The sequence below is a fragment of the Gobio gobio genome, assembly GCF_949357685.1.
Source record: "Gobio gobio genome assembly, chromosome: 13".
Lineage (NCBI taxonomy): Eukaryota > Metazoa > Chordata > Actinopteri > Cypriniformes > Gobionidae > Gobio > Gobio gobio.
In genome coordinates, this window is record NC_137106.1 from 8,868,365 (window position 1) to 8,885,705 (window position 17,341).

Sequence of the window (17,341 nt, forward strand, 5' to 3'; positions counted from 1 at the left end):
TAGCCTTGAATATGTATTTGTAAATAGTAAAATGCCACAAAATAATGAGGGAGCAGGTTCTAAACACAGTCTTACTTCACTGACAAGGGCAAAGACTAATCCCAAAGCAAATAAATGAACATAAATGAAAAATAAAAATACTTAATGCTTTTGCAGAGTCTTATTTTGCTGTACATTATTCGCGCCGTGAAAAGATATCCATAAACTAGCCATGAGAAGGTTTAATGAGGTTTAAAATTGCTTCCTCCTTGCACTTTCCCCAAACAATTATTTATTTTAATTTTTTGTTCTTTTTCTTTTAAACTGCCATGTAAGTATTTAGCATAACAATGCTTATAACTTTTCTATGTATCTGTAACCTGTCTGTAGCTTTTCTTAGTATCTGGTCACATGACGCATGAACATGGTGGTGCTGGGCGGTATGACCAAAAATTTATATCACAGTATTTTTTCAAATTATATCGGTTTCGCGGTATATGACAGTACTTTTTTTTATTCCCAATGCATAACCGGGTGTTAACCACATTTTCTACTGATTGAGAGAGGAAATACTGCATTAGATTAACTTAGAATGCCCTATTTTACTGTCATGATGAGTGAATATTGTAGAAAAATTCCACACTACAGTTAATACAGGTTTGCAAAGCCCCACAAAATGATGCTGAGGGGAGACGACAACCAATAAAACACACTCATTACAGACACATGAATATTAAAATATGACCACAGAGAGAAAAACAACTGAGTTGAGGGCACCTTAAGCATTTTAAAAATCTAACCCTAAATAACAACAAACTGCCAAAACGAGGGAGGAGCGTGAACATTTAAAAGGTCTAAGGATATTTTCAATACTTTTAAGAGCACTACAGTCTCTGAACAAACGACACGCGTCAGTTTAACACAGAAAGAATAAAGGCATAGTTACTTTTTTTGCCCATTCTTCTTTGAATTGTCAGTCTACACTCTACATCAATAGCCACGTTTACATGCGCACTTTGCCATTCCGATTAAAATCATTCTGATTGAAAGATTCGGTGGACTGTTTACATGAGACTTTATCTAAACCGACTTTCAATCGGAATCATTTTGTGACATGCGCACACAGTTTGTCTGCCGCATCAGATTCGTGACGTTGCCGGTAAGAGTAACTGCGACGTTCGTGGATCAATAGTTCTGTGTTGGTAATTTTAATATTTATTTATTTTTCTGTGCGCGGACATGCAGTAGTTTAACCTAATTTATGTCCTATACAATGGCTATTTCAACAGCTGTGAATGATGAATGTGGAATCAAAATGAATTCAAATCATTTATTTTGAAAAACACAAAATTAACAATAAAATGCACACAAATTATTAATGAATGAAAGCATTCAAGACGTGCTCAGCATCATTACTAGTAGGCCTACTAAACACATCGATATTTCAGATGATCAAGAGGTATACATATTAACAAAAGTAATTCAAGTAGACTGTGGGTAATGTTACTTAACCAATTTCAAGCAGTTTTTTTTAATATATATAGATACCTTACGAGAAACGGAGAGAAATGTCGACCACGTCCTCTCCAGCAGCTTGAATTTTACCCGTTGCCATGGCAACTCTCAACGGCCACCAGGACTATTTATAATTTGTTGTAAAGTGTAAGAATCACCTCAGAAAAATAAATTATTCTGTCAGCCACAGTTTAAGCCTAGGACAAACGCTGTCAAGATGAGATGCCGTAGCCAGGCTATGTTTCTGTCATTATTCCAACATTATGTTCATAACTTACGAAATAAAAAGTTTAATACCTCAGAAAAATGTACTTTCCTCTCTTGTCAACATTAGCCTGGTGTGAGCGTGGCTGTATATCACGTGACAGAAAGACGTACACTCAAAGTAATCGGATTAGGTCGTTTACATTAGGGGTGGGAATCTTAAGGCACTTAACGATTCGATCCGATTCAAATTCTGGGAGTAACGATCCGATTCCCAAAACGATTCTTAACATAGATTTTTGGTAACTAATTATCCTGCTGTGCAAATACATGAACTTTACATTTTTAACCAAAATTGGAGCTAATATGAGTTTTCTTTTTAGTTAGAATATCTGTTTGACAGTATTGCCATATTAAAAAATGATTATGAAGATTTCTTTTAATACTTTTATTTTATTAACAAAGTTATATCCAAGATTAACAAGCTCCAATGAAACATGGTAAGCCATACAATTGGAAAGAACAATCATTAAGAATAAACAGTTCTCAATTTACAACTAAGTGTGACAATTTTTCTGTTTCTTTAGAACATTTTAACAAAAAAATTCTACTTTGGATCTACTTTTACTTTGGTTAGAGCCACAAAAAAATCTTTAAAACATAGGCTAATGCAGAAGAAAAACAACTTTAGCGCTCACTGAGAAGCCAAATTCAGTGTGTGCGCATAGCATCTCACATGAGAAAACTTGCCGAGCTGCAACAAAGTCTTTGTTCAGAATTTTCCATTCGTTTGAAACATTGTGCAGTAGTTCAGCAATATTCGATAAGTCATTCCAAAAATTATGCCACGGATGTTGGTAGGTTTATGTCCCGGCCACCGCATCGGAGATATAGGAGTGTTATTAAGCATTAGTGGCAAGGAAAGCGCCGTATAGCCTACTTGAGCACCACTTCGTTATTTTGGCTCAGAATTTCGTTTGTTGGAAATATGAACTTAATTTAGAAATGCTTTTGAAATTAAAAACTTTACATTTAATCAGCAAAATACATTTTTGTATTTGCAGCGGGCGCAGACACAGAGCGGCCAGAGAAACGTAGGAGCGACTGCTGTAAGGCGTTCGTGCAAAACTGCGGAAAAACTGCATAAAACGTGCAGGTGTTGAACCCTCTCACCGGGAAAAGTGTCCCCACGGGTGCGACGCCTCTGAGCAGGTCGTAGTTTGCCCATTTTATCTTAAACGAAGCCAATTCACCAGCATACGAACGTTCGCCTATCAACGGGTCTTTCTGTTTGGCTGGTGACCGCGCGCGCACAGTGATGAAGTGGCCGTTGGAATTGAACACAGAATCGATTCTGAATATTTGAGAATCGATTCTGAATCATTGGATAATGAATCGCGATGCATCAACCTTTTCTCCCACCCCTAGTTTACATGGTAGAATTTTTCGTTTGATCGGTTCATGAAAACGTTTATCCCACCCCTCTCAAACCGATTACAATTTAAATCGGTTTGGGCATTTTTATTCCGATTGAGGTGTTTTAATGGAGCATTTTACATTCGGATTGAACTTTTAAACCGATTACAGTGCTCCATGTAAACGCACCTATTGTGTGTTTCATAATCTACCATGTCATCGCGGTCGTGATAAGACGGTTGTATCAGTGTCCTTGTTTGCACATATATTTCATTAGAAGAAGACGTGATTTAAATATGTGCGCATACACGGTTCTGGTTCATGTTTAGAGCACTAGAGGATATGAAATATGTCCATAAAAAACGTAAACGCGCTCACTCCGGTCTGTATCTGTGCTATATGATCCATGTGGTGAGCATTGTTAAACTCATCGCGGCGCTCCGCACATACACAGCTCTCATGCACGTGCCGCGTGTTCTTTGAATTCTCCGCTGTAATGCGATCTCAGCTGTGCTCCCTCAAACAGTGACGCGCATGGCCGCCTTCCGAACGTTGTTTAAGCGACATAAACAGCGTTTATTGTGGTATATTAAAAAATCATATCATAACAAAAATAAATACCTGTTTTCGGTATGAACCGCCCAGCACTGATACATGTTAACGACTGATGCAACTCACCCTACTCTTTACGATGTTTTGAATGTAATATATGTGACGTTTTTAGATGGATATTAATAGTGCATTTAGAATTAGAGATTGAGATGTTTTGAAATATTAAAGGGGACCTATTATGCAAAATTCACTTTTATAAGGTGTTTTGAACACAGATGTGTGTCCACAGTGTGTGTAAACAACCAGCCCAAATGGTAAAAATCCCTACTCTTACGTAAGAGAAGCCCCGCCCATGAATGGTGACGATCTGCCTTATTAGCATAAATCCCGCCCCGAGTGAGCCACAGTCTGCCATTTTCTCACTGTAGCAGTTGGAGATATACAATGTCTGTGCCAAAAAACATTACAAATGTTTTAATTGGATGTACCAGTGAACATAGACTCCCAGAATCTGAGCCACTGAGGAGACCATGGTTGGATTCCATTTATAAAGGAAATGTGGCAAAAAAAGAAGTCGATGAGTTGAATCAACTTAACTCCTTAGCAACTACATAGATGTATACACTAACCATTCAAAAACGTCCAGTTGCATTCTACAAATTGTAACTTCTTTCTGAGTCTTTCCATCAGAAACTCCGGTTCGAACATATAAGGCTGAACACCGCTGACATTTTCACTGTGTGACATTCTCCGGTTTCTTTGTTGCCGGAGTATCCAAAGAGCTGTGAAGGCTCTGCCCTTTTCTGGAAAGGTGGTGGGAGCAGCAGCTCATTTGCATTTAAAGGGACACACACAAACTGAGTTTTGGCTAAAACGGGGGCAAATTTGACAAGCTTTAATAAATGATCCGGGGGTATTTTGAGCTGAAACGTCACAGACACATTCTGGGGACACCAGAGACTTATATTACATCTTATGAAAAGGGGCATAATAGGTCCCCTTTAAGATACTCTTTTCCCCCATCAGGAATTGCTCGCAGCAGGACCCCTTCAGCCAGCAGCACAGCATATGAGAGCTCAGAGGTGCATTTAGGGGAGCGTGTATTGGTGGTGGGACAAAGGACAGGGATTGTCCGGTTTTACGGGAAGACCAGTTTTGCTCCAGGTATGACACTATTGCCTTTCTACCAACCTCCTGCAGTGTACGATAACTCTAAGTGCGCTAGGGGTCGGGGTTAATTGCACATTTAGAGATATTCAATGGCTACTCCTTTGCCAATGTACTCGGATCCCTCTCCTTTATGTAACCTCTGGAAGAATTAAAGCCATATTTCAGAAGCAGCATAAATGTTCCAAGACGTCTAATATCACACAATGGAGAGAGAGATATTTTATAAATGAGTAAAAGCCCAGCCACTCAAATTCACTTATTGCACACTTTACCTGTCATTCTGCTGGGACTTTATGTCTGCTACTCTGTAGCTGTAGTTGAATGCAGCAGTTTGTAAATGTATACCGTATAAAGGGTGTCCGCTTAATGGAACTGGTATTCAGGTGAACTCAGCAGTTCTTCAGCACGGTGAAGTTAGTCACTGTATTTACTGCAGTACACTGGATATTTTGCCGGATATTGGCCACTGGTTGTGTTCCAAGAATCTTCAGCCACTTCCTTTTAGGGCTCAGATTATACATTGAAAAACTTGAGGGGTGCCAAACAAAAGTAACGATTGGATTGTAGCATTGTTATTGTAAGTGGCGTTAGGGCTGTGCGATATGGCCAAGAAAACATATTTCAGTATTTTTGGGTTGAACGGCGATACACGGTATATATCCTGGTATTTTCTATAATTTTTCTATTTGGATAAAAAAAATCATATTTCATAAATATATCATAAAAAAAAAATCTGTATTTATTTTAAGAATAATTGTATTTCACATCCTGGCCAATGATGTCTTAAAAACTCTGTTGATATTGAAGGCTATATTCAAATACAATGAATGTAATGTAGGCTATGCAATATAGTATGTGCAAAAAGGGGGTTTACAATCTAAAAATAAAATTAATATTAAATTTTAAAAATTAAATAAATTTTGTTTTTGAATTCACTAAACTAAAAATGAAAATAAAAACAAAAGCATTAACCTGATTACCCCATTATAATGGTCACTTTCATAAAAAATATACTTACTTGTAGGTTTAAAATTCCACATATGGCACATTTATTGTCCAACAACTACTTTAGTAAGAAAATACTACTTTAGTCAAGTAATACTTTAGTAAGAATGAATGCGTTCCTATTCTATTGCGCTCCGTCTGTTTGGTGCGTATGCGTGTTGCAGCGCTCATTCACGAAAGCCTGAATTTTAGCGGAGATTCACATGCAGAAGGCTCGTCCTCACGGGACAGCAAAATTGACATATTTGCATGTCTTTCTAACATTTACGGAGATGGAGAATATATACCTGTGAAAAGTTATGCACTGAGGAAAGCTCCACATTTCAAATGAATTAAACACCGTAAGTATTTATCTGTCAGCAGAAGTAGCCTATCATCTCTCAGAGCATCTGACAGGGCAAGCTGCTTTAAACTATACATGTTAACTATATCTTACCAGTTATTTTGAAGCCCTTAAAATAAAGCAGGATTCATGTTTAGGACAAATTGTATCCAAGCAGCAACCTCCCGCAGTTTTTTGAAGCAAATACGGAAGTGACGTAAAATGGCAATTCCTCGACTGGCCACTAGAGACAGGCTCCAGAAGGAGCAGAATCTCATTGAGCCCCATGTTAAAATGCCCAACTTCACAGCAGAAAAACACGTTTACAGCCTGGTACAAATTATGGTTTTGGTCTATACGGCTAATTTTGCCCTTCATGACAACTGTGAGGGGGTGAATTTTTTTATAACTAGTGTTAATTTCGTTGACGAATAATTTTCGTCAACGACCTTTTTTCACTGACGAAAACGAGACGATAACTAAATAAAAACTAGTGTTGGATGACAAAAACTATGACGAAAATCAACTGTCATTTTCGTCAACAACTAAAAAAACGAGACAAAAATGTTAGGGAGGTATAATTAGGGAAGAGATCCAGTCAGAACTGATATCCTGTGTAACAGATGCGCACATTTGATTTGAACTGATCTAACCGCTGGAAAACACGGCGCTGTTGCGCTTCTACAGGCTCATGCATCCCCAATCCAGCGCTCCAGAGCGGCTCACAATCAGTGAATAGCGCACATTTATGCCAGGCAATTGTTTATGAACTACTGCTGATGAATAATGACAATTTTTACTTTACAATGTTTATATAGTAAAGCTAATAGAACTAGATGTTTCAATCCCTTTAGTAGGAAACTCTTGATTGTAGCAGCCGGTGTGGAGTGGTGAAAAGAAGGGTAAGGTATGTCATTGGGGTCATCAGGTGGGCACCCTGCTTCATCGACGTTTCGTTGATTGAAGCCCACAACGTCTCCAGAAGGCTCAACGGTGTACCCAGCGTCCCAGGTACACCCCCCTCCATGCCTTACCCTCCATATTCCTGATGGGCTCTGCATGGCAGGGGCGTCCTTCTCCCTGAGTCAGGCCTAAGCCTGACTGCATACCATTTGCCTCTACCTTGCTGCCCAGTTAGGGTCTTTGCGCTTGATCCAGAGCCAGTTACTGCTTTTTTCAGCAGCGCTTGACATGGACTTGATGGCCTGTTGGAGAGAGCGACCCTTCACCCCTATTTTTCTCAGTAAACTCGTAGTAGATGTGGCAACAAATCCCCTGCATCCCACTTCTACTGGGAAGATGCTGGTCTTCCAGCCGTTCTGAGATGCTTCAGCTGCCAGGTCGGAATATTTGTTCTTTTTCCTCTCATAAGCCTCTTCAACCCCATCTTCCCATGGTACTGTTAATTCTACAACATATGCCAGCTTTTTTGTTGGAGACCACAGGACAATGTCTGGCCGGAGTGTTGTAGCCACTATTTCTGGGGGAAACACAAGTTTTTTATCAAGGTCTACTTCCAATTTCCAATCCCGCGCTGACTGCAGGATGCTTACATCCTTAGGTGTTGTACTATTTTCTTGATGTTGGCCAGCTGGTACAAAGTTTATGAAGTTGACCTGTCCTGCTGATGTTTGTGGGAGATTGTTTGTGGTGGTTCGCCTCTGTTCCATTATTGATGCCAGCTCTCTGAGTACTTGGTTATGCCGCCAAGTATAGCGCCCTTGGGTAAGACTTGTGGTACACCCTGATAGAATATGCCTTAGGGAAGCAGGTACTTGACACAGGGAACAGGCAGGGTCTTCTCCATACCACTCTTTCAGATTTTGGGGGGAGGGTAGCAGGTCATATGTGGCTCTAATGACAAAACTCAGTCGAGCTCCCTCCATCTGCCAGATGTCACGCCAGCTGAGCTTTTTCTTCTCCAGACCCTCCCATTTGGTCCATCTCCCCTGCTTGGCCATTGAGACGGCTTGGCATATCGCTCTTCCTCCTCCTGTCTCTTGACTTCTCCTATCACTAGCTGTCTCTTCTGTATTGATGTTGCTTTATGCCATAGAGGGTTAGTTTTTGGGATGAGTCCGAACCCTGCCCTCCCATGCTGTACTTGTCCAACTATGTCTCTGAGGTGAAGTGCAGACTTTGCACTCTGAACAGCTTCTAATGGAGTCCACTTCCTTCCCGCTACCACCCGGGGGGCTGCTGTTCGAATGACTGCATCCTCGGATTCAGTTAGGGTCATGACGAGCCTTGCTTTAGTGCATTTGAACTCTTCCACGAGCCCTGTGATTGGTAATTCCAACTTGCCATGTCCATAAAGTCCGACAGAACTTAAACAACGTGGAATTCCAAGCCACTGCTTCAACTGTGTGCTTATCAGCCGTTCCAACTTTTCAATCTTGGTGATAGGGATCTCATACACAGTTAATGGCCACAAGAGTCTTGGGAGTATGCCAAACTGAAAGCACCATGACTTGAGTTTTCCTGGCAACAAGGTCTTGTTGATGCGCTCCATGTACATGTTGGTATCATTTTTCAGTTGTTCAAACTGCTCTGTGTCTCTGAGCTTCGCATCATACCATCTCCCCAAGCTCTTTACTGGCATTTCTGAGACAGTTGGGACAGGTGTTCCGCCGACATAAAATCTTTGGTCTTTGACTTGGCCTTTCACGATGGAGATGCTTCTGCACTTATTGGGCTTTAACTTCATCCTCGCCCATGTTATATTCTGATGAAGTTTTTCCAGCAGTCTCTTGGTGCAGGGGACAGTTGTTGTGAGTGTTGTTAAATCATCCATATAGGCTCGAATTGGTGGTAACCTCTGATTACATTGTAGTCGTTCTCCACCCACGACCCATTTTGAGGCTCTTATAATAATCTCCATTGCCATCGTGAAGGCCAATGGGGAGATGGTACACCCCGCCATGATGCCTACCTCCAGCAGTTGCCAACTTGTGGTGAAGCCTGATGTTGTAATGCAAAACTGTAGATCCTGGAAGTAGTGTTTTACTAGATTTGTAATTGTTGTCGGCACCTGGAAGAAATCAAAGGCAGCCCACAGAACTGAATGAGGGACTGACCCGTATGCATTAGCCAGATCGAGGAACAGGACGTGTAGATCTTTCCCTTCTTTCTTTGCAGTCTGGATTTGATGCCATATGATACTGTTATGTTCAAGGCATCCCGAAAAGCCTGCGATGCCAGCCTTTTGGATTGACGTATCAATGAAGTGATTTTGTTTTAAATAGTTTGTCAGTCGTTGTGCCAACACACTGAAAAAGATCTTACCTTCAATGTTCAAAAGGTTTATTTGGTGGAACTGTTCAATGGTGGTTGAATTCTTTTCTTTTGGGATGAACACCCCTCCTGCTCTTCGCCAAGCTTTCGGGATGATTTGCTTGTCCCACACCACTTTCATGTTTTTCCACAGGATTTTCAAAATATCTGGAGCATTCTTGAAGACACTATATGGTACGCCATTAGGGCCTGGTGCAGATGCCGATCTTGCCTTTTTCACTGCCTGCTTTACCTCGCTCAGCTTGGGAGGGCTGATATCAAACTGATGTTGTGGTGGTGATATTGGAGGGATGTCTGTTGGGACAATAATCGGTTCATCTTTTTTTTTTTTTTTTTTTTTTTTTTTCTCATCAGTATAGATGGTTCTCAGATGCTCTTCAACCTGGTCTCTTGATGTTTTCAGGGATCCACTCTTCTCCTTTGTGAATATGCCTTTCACAAATTTAAAAGGGTCTTTATAGAAATCGGTTCTGGCTTTTTCCTTCTTTTTCCGGCGCATCCGTAGGCTTTCTGCTCGGCGGAGTTTTGAGAGCCTGTGCTTTAGGTCCTCTTGAAGGAAATTGATGCCTTCCCTTTCTTCTACTGTCGCCTTTCTCCACAACTTTCTTAGCCGTCGCCTCTCTTTCACAAGTTGTTGGATTTCCTGCAGCCGACGGGACTTGGGGGCGGGAAGCATATCTTTCTCACGGACTTGCTCCTTCACTCCACATTTCTCCTCTCCGTAGCTGTAAATAAGATTGCCCATCTTCTCCAGCTTCTTCTCGGCTGATCCTTTGATGTTACTTAGGATAAGGCTTAAGTCTGTGTTAATGCTTTCCCACTCCTTGCTGTTAGACTTCGGCCATTTCACCAATGGCTTACGTCCTTGCATGTTTTCTTTTTTGTGGTGGGCTGGTTGTTGTCTTGGACTGGTGGTTCTGCCTGAAGCTTCCTCCTTATTCCCTGGGGTGCTGATTCTCTGCGGACTGTGGGTTTCTTCCTGCCGCTGAGTCTCATCCGACTGATTTAACCTTCTTCTTGACAGAATCCGGTCAATGCGGGGCCCTGGGTTGCTGGTTTTCAGGCATTTCTTCCGTCCTTGATGTACCTTTAGACCATGGGTCGATGTTACTTTCGCCCATCCACACACGCAAGTCTGAAGAACATGTCCATCTGCTAGTTTCTCAAGAGTTTTCCTACTTCCTTCATTCGATGTCATGTCCATTCCAAGGGTCATTACCGGGAGGTCAATCTGTGAGTCTTCTTGCGCCCCTGCTCTCGCAGACTCTAGGGGTATTCTTCTTTTTGAACTTTTCGTAGCCAGATAAGGTGACTCTTGTGCCCTAATAGGGTGACGGAGCCTGCTGCTATGGGTAGCTAGCCCATAACAGCCCCGTTGGGGTCTATTTCCTCCTGTCAGCTGTCTCTCCATGCTGTCACAAAGTCTTTCCCTTGTCGTCAGCTGCACTTTCACAACAGTCACTGGGTTTTCTTCCAGAAGATCAGTAAAGCTAATAGAACTAGATGTTTCAATCCCTTTAGTAGGAAACTCTTGATTGTAGCAGCCGGTGTGGAGTGGTGAAAAGAAGGGTAAGGTATGTCATTGGGGTCATCAGGTGGGCACCCTGCTTCATCGACGTTTCGTTGATTGAAGCCCACAACGTCTCCAGAAGGCTCAACGGTGTACCCAGCGTCCCAGGTACACCCCCCTCCATGCCTTACCCTCCATATTCCTGATGGGCTCTGCATGGCAGGGGCGTCCTTCTCCCTGAGTCAGGCCTAAGCCTGACTGCATACCATTTGCCTCTACCTTGCTGCCCAGTTAGGGTCTTTGCGCTTGATCCAGAGCCAGTTACTGCTTTTTTCAGCAGCGCTTGACATGGACTTGATGGCCTGTTGGAGAGAGCGACCCTTCACCCCTATTTTTCTCAGTAAACTCGTAGTAGATGTGGCAACAAATCCCCTGCATCCCACTTCTACTGGGAAGATGCTGGTCTTCCAGCCGTTCTGAGATGCTTCAGCTGCCAGGTCGGAATATTTGTTCTTTTTCCTCTCATAAGCCTCTTCAACCCCATCTTCCCATGGTACTGTTAATTCTACAACATATGCCAGCTTTTTTGTTGGAGACCACAGGACAATGTCTGGCCGGAGTGTTGTAGCCACTATTTCTGGGGGAAACACAAGTTTTTTATCAAGGTCTACTTCCAATTTCCAATCCCGCGCTGACTGCAGGATGCTTACATCCTTAGGTGTTGTACTATTTCTTGATGTTGGCCAGCTGGTACAAAGTTTATGAAGTTGACCTGTCCTGCTGATGTTTGTGGGAGATTGTTTGTGGTGGTTCGCCTCTGTTCCATTATTGATGCCAGCTCTCTGAGTACTTGGTTATGCCGCCAAGTATAGCGCCCTTGGGTAAGACTTGTGGTACACCCTGATAGAATATGCCTTAGGGAAGCAGGTACTTGACACAGGGAACAGGCAGGGTCTTCTCCATACCACTCTTTCAGATTTTGGGGGGAGGGTAGCAGGTCATATGTGGCTCTAATGACAAAACTCAGTCGAGCTCCCTCCATCTGCCAGATGTCACGCCAGCTGAGCTTTTTCTTCTCCAGACCCTCCCATTTGGTCCATCTCCCCTGCTTGGCCATTGAGACGGCTTTGGCATATCGCTCTTCCTCCTCCTGTCTCTTGACTTCTCCTATCACTAGCTGTCTCTTCTGTATTGATGTTGCTTTATGCCATAGAGGGTTAGTTTTTGGGATGAGTCCGAACCCTGCCCTCCCATGCTGTACTTGTCCAACTATGTCTCTGAGGTGAAGTGCAGACTTTGCACTCTGAACAGCTTCTAATGGAGTCCACTTCCTTCCCGCTACCACCCGGGGGGCTGCTGTTCGAATGACTGCATCCTCGGATTCAGTTAGGGTCATGACGAGCCTTGCTTTAGTGCATTTGAACTCTTCCACGAGCCCTGTGATTGGTAATTCCAACTTGCCATGTCCATAAAGTCCGACAGAACTTAAACAACGTGGAATTCCAAGCCACTGCTTCAACTGTGTGCTTATCAGCCGTTCCAACTTTTCAATCTTGGTGATAGGGATCTCATACACAGTTAATGGCCACAAGAGTCTTGGGAGTATGCCAAACTGAAAGCACCATGACTTGAGTTTTCCTGGCAACAAGGTCTTGTTGATGCGCTCCATGTACATGTTGGTATCATTTTTCAGTTGTTCAAACTGCTCTGTGTCTCTGAGCTTCGCATCATACCATCTCCCCAAGCTCTTTACTGGCATTTCTGAGACAGTTGGGACAGGTGTTCCGCCGACATAAAATCTTTGGTCTTTGACTTGGCCTTTCACGATGGAGATGCTTCTGCACTTATTGGGCTTTAACTTCATCCTCGCCCATGTTATATTCTGATGAAGTTTTTCCAGCAGTCTCTTGGTGCAGGGGACAGTTGTTGTGAGTGTTGTTAAATCATCCATATAGGCTCGAATTGGTGGTAACCTCTGATTACATTGTAGTCGTTCTCCACCCACGACCCATTTTGAGGCTCTTATAATAATCTCCATTGCCATCGTGAAGGCCAATGGGGAGATGGTACACCCCGCCATGATGCCTACCTCCAGCAGTTGCCAACTTGTGGTGAAGCCTGATGTTGTAATGCAAAACTGTAGATCCTGGAAGTAGTGTTTTACTAGATTTGTAATTGTTGTCGGCACCTGGAAGAAATCAAAGGCAGCCCACAGAACTGAATGAGGGACTGACCCGTATGCATTAGCCAGATCGAGGAACAGGACGTGTAGATCTTTCCCTTCTTTCTTTGCAGTCTGGATTTGATGCCATATGATACTGTTATGTTCAAGGCATCCCGAAAAGCCTGCGATGCCAGCCTTTTGGATTGACGTATCAATGAAGTGATTTTGTTTTAAATAGTTTGTCAGTCGTTGTGCCAACACACTGAAAAAGATCTTACCTTCAATGTTCAAAAGGTTTATTTGGCGGAACTGTTCAATGGTGGTTGAATTCTTTTCTTTTGGGATGAACACCCCTCCTGCTCTTCGCCAAGCTTTCGGGATGATTTGCTTGTCCCACACCACTTTCATGTTTTTCCACAGGATTTTCAAAATATCTGGAGCATTCTTGAAGACACTATATGGTACGCCATTAGGGCCTGGTGCAGATGCCGATCTTGCCTTTTTCACTGCCTGCTTTACCTCGCTCAGCTTGGGAGGGCTGATATCAAACTGATGTTGTGGTGGTGATATTGGAGGGATGTCTGTTGGGACAATAATCGGTTCATCTTTTTTCTCATCAGTATAGATGGTTCTCAGATGCTCTTCAACCTGGTCTCTTGATGTTTTATAGTAATATGTCTTAGACGGTTGTAACAATGCATATTTTATCTCCTCATCTGAACTTGAATGAGCTCCTGCAACTGCAACAGAGGTGCAGACGTTTCAAAATAAGAGTCAATGTGTATTTCGAGCTTGTTTATAATTAAAAGTCATGCGTTATATATTCGTTTTTGGTTACACAATAAACTGTATTTCATTTCATTTATAGTCAGGAGGAAAGACCAGTATTTGACACACATTCAATAAAGTATCAGGGTTATAATAGTTCACTAAAACAATTAAAAAAAATCTTCATTACTTGAAATTAAATAAATGTTAACTGAAAAAAAAAAAAAAAAAATAAACAAACTTATTTGAAGCTTTAGCTTAACCTGATATGGCCTACTGACTAAAACAGAAATACAAAGTTATAAAAACTATAAAGATGTTTTTAAAAAACAGACAAAAGAGTGAATTGAGCTCTCTTTCGTGTATTTTTAATGTCAAAAACAAAATTATGTCAAAATGTCAGTTCAAGTGACAGTCAGTTAGGTAATGCTTAAATGCTTAATGTATTTCAATTTAACTAAACTCATTAGATTCTACTGTAGATTTAGACGACTAAAACTAAAAACAATTCAGCTGACTAAAATATGACTAAAACTATATAAAATTTTGCTGTCAAAATTAACACTGATTATAACTCATTCGTTTACATTATATAAAGCCTTAAAGTTCTGCATAATTAAGGGAGTGGCCACTTTGAATGACAGGTGGATAGCCGTTTGTCTGCTGTCTGTTAGTCATCGCATCACTGCAGCTCCGCCCACGTCCCGCCTCTTTGCCCATTTTCTATAATCCGGGAGTGATGCGCTGCCAAGATGGCGACGGCCAGCTCATCCCTACTTTACGCTTCAAAACTGCTCATCAGAATCCTATGCGGGACGTTACGGACACTACATCCATATTTTTTTACAGTCTATGATTGTATCATGCACTTTATGCGTACTCCGCTATTTTTCAGATGTGTTTGTCAATTTACTGTATATCAATATAAACGGTATTGCCTTATTTCATATTGTTTCTGAAATATATATGGATGTATTGTACAAACTCCATATACCGCCCAGGTGTGTTAAAATGAAAAACAAAAAGTAAATACATGTTGTTAATTAATATTACTCCGTGCATAATTACACTGTAACAAGTGCACCCTTAAAATAAAGTGTAACCTTCTTTATTATTAAAGTCAGGAGATTTAAATTCAGAGTGTTTACGGTCTGAATGGAGAAGAGATTCATAAAGATCGGTGAACTGAGAACAAGGTTTATTGGATATTGTCCGTGATTGTGAATGCTGACTCAGTTGTATGTTGAACCAAATCAAATCAAGGTTCAGTGGTTCCTCAATGCTATGTTATGATCACTTCACGAGCATTGTGGAATATGAACAGTTGAGAGACATGGGTTTAATACTTGAAGCAGGGAGAACCACTTAATACTGTTCATTCTTTGAAGGATAGATTTTCATCATTGATTTTGTATGTTATTGAATAAGCCAATGTGCCATCGTGCACATGAGCTGACGTATCACTGTATTAACTATTGTGGCTTGTGCTTTTATTTTGTTTCTAAAGATTTTTCATTAAATACATTTCATTTGATAGAATGTGATTGAATATTTGTGCCCCAATGCTACTGGCTCATGGTTTGGAAAACGAGAGTAGCTAAACTATTGCTATAAAAAGCCTAAAAACACTCGCTCCAGTCCGCTAATTAATGACCACTGAGTGCTGTTGAACTCAGCTCTGACTCTGAGTTTTTTGTGGAGAGCACTTTCGTGTAGCGGGCAGCGCAGTAATTTCATCAAAATCAATTGGAACAGCTAAAAACAGATTTGGAGAGAAGTCTGGGATAGCTTACTACAGCACAAAAATATATTGGCTAATGTTCAATTATATGCACAGAAGGGACAGCATATAATAAAATACATTATGCAGCCCTGGTCAGAATTATTAGCACCATTGGTAAATATGAACAAAGAAGCCTGAGAAAATAAGGCCCTGATTACACCAGGTATTAAGATGCGTTTTGGCTGATCGTATCGCATGTAGATGAGGGAGACTCTTTTGTCCACTTTCAACCACTTTTGTCCTGATTTCTTCGAGGGCAGGGTCTATGGGTGAGTAAACAATATTGGCTTTTCAGATCTTTTGGAGATCTTTTCAGATCATTACATATGATCACGACCGGAGACGACGGAAAAACATACGGAAAGCATCAGCTTTCATTTCTGCTCTGACAGCCGCAAGACCACGAGAAACGATGTGAATGGTGAAAGAAAATTGTGCTTTACATTTTTTGTAGTCAATAATGGCCACAGTTAATGGCACCCTTTTATTCGATACTTTTTGCAATCTCCTTTTGCCAAGATAACAGCTCTGACAGTCTAACAGTCTTCTATAATGCCTGATGAGTTTGGAGAACACTTGGCAAGAGATCAGAGAGCACTCCTCCATACAGGATCTCTCCAGGTCAGGGGACTGGGATAGCCATGGAAGAAGCTTCATTTTGTGTTGATTTTGATGTTTGTTTTTTTATCATTGTACTTAGGCCTGTCACGATAACTACTTTTTGTATCGCGATATATCGTCCCAGAAATAATTGCGATAAACTATATTATTGTCATTTTAAGACTATTTTATGCCACTATAATAATCCTAATATAACAGCATAATTATGCAAGTAGAACTACACACTTTCAAATGACAAACTTTTAATTCTTTAGATCATGGAAATTAGGGTAAAAAAAAAAAAAAATTTGAATCAATAGTAAATAAACATTTTCCCTTGTGAAACGGCTTTAACACTCGTCATTCTGCGTTGACATTTATATGTGCACCGGAACAGGGGATTGCGGCTTTGAAATCGAGTCCATTTGGGTTTATTCTTCCAAACTGTCAGTAGTTGTCAGGAAATCACTGTAACGCCTCAAATGGCGCCTTTTTTTCACCTTTCGATAACCGCTCTGTGTATGAAGGAACTGCCCGAGGACCACTTTCGCCTCCATCACGGAAAACATACAAGATGACAGCACAATCCAGTAAAATGTTGGTGACATTTATTATCATGCAAACATAATGGGCGATATATTGCATCACAAAAAATGATTGAGGTCATGTACACGATATATTGATTATTGCGACAGGCCTAATTGTCCTGATGGAAGATCCAACCACGGCCCATTATAAGATTTCTAGCAGAGTCGTCAGGTTTAGATTTTTTTTTATCTGTCGGTATTTGCTAAAAATCGATGATACCATGTATCTGAACAAGATGTCTTGGTAAAAAAAGGCCCACATAATAATCCAGCAGTATATTTAACCATGGACATGGGGTACTTTTTTTTTCTCCCTGTTTGCACCAAACCCATCTGCTTTTTTTTTGTGTTTCATCTGACCATAGAACGTAGTCCTGTTTTAAGTTCCAGTGTCTGACGACTGACTTGAAATTTTTTTTCGAGCTTCTGTGGGATGTGCTGAACAAACAAGTCCAACCCATGGAGGCCTCGC

At 41.2% G+C, this 17,341-nt stretch overlaps 1 protein-coding gene across 1 annotated transcript in view; it reads left to right on the forward strand.

Annotated features, from left to right (window-relative positions):
• The window catches only part of LOC307136653 (CAP-Gly domain-containing linker protein 4), a 109,167-nt gene that overhangs the window by 73,617 nt on the left and 18,209 nt on the right, over positions 1-17,341 (forward strand). The window contains exon 11 of the mRNA XM_079833879.1: positions 4,693-4,830. Within this exon, the coding sequence (XP_079690005.1) occupies positions 4,693-4,830 (138 nt within the window). The remainder of the gene's footprint in view (positions 1-4,692; positions 4,831-17,341) is intronic.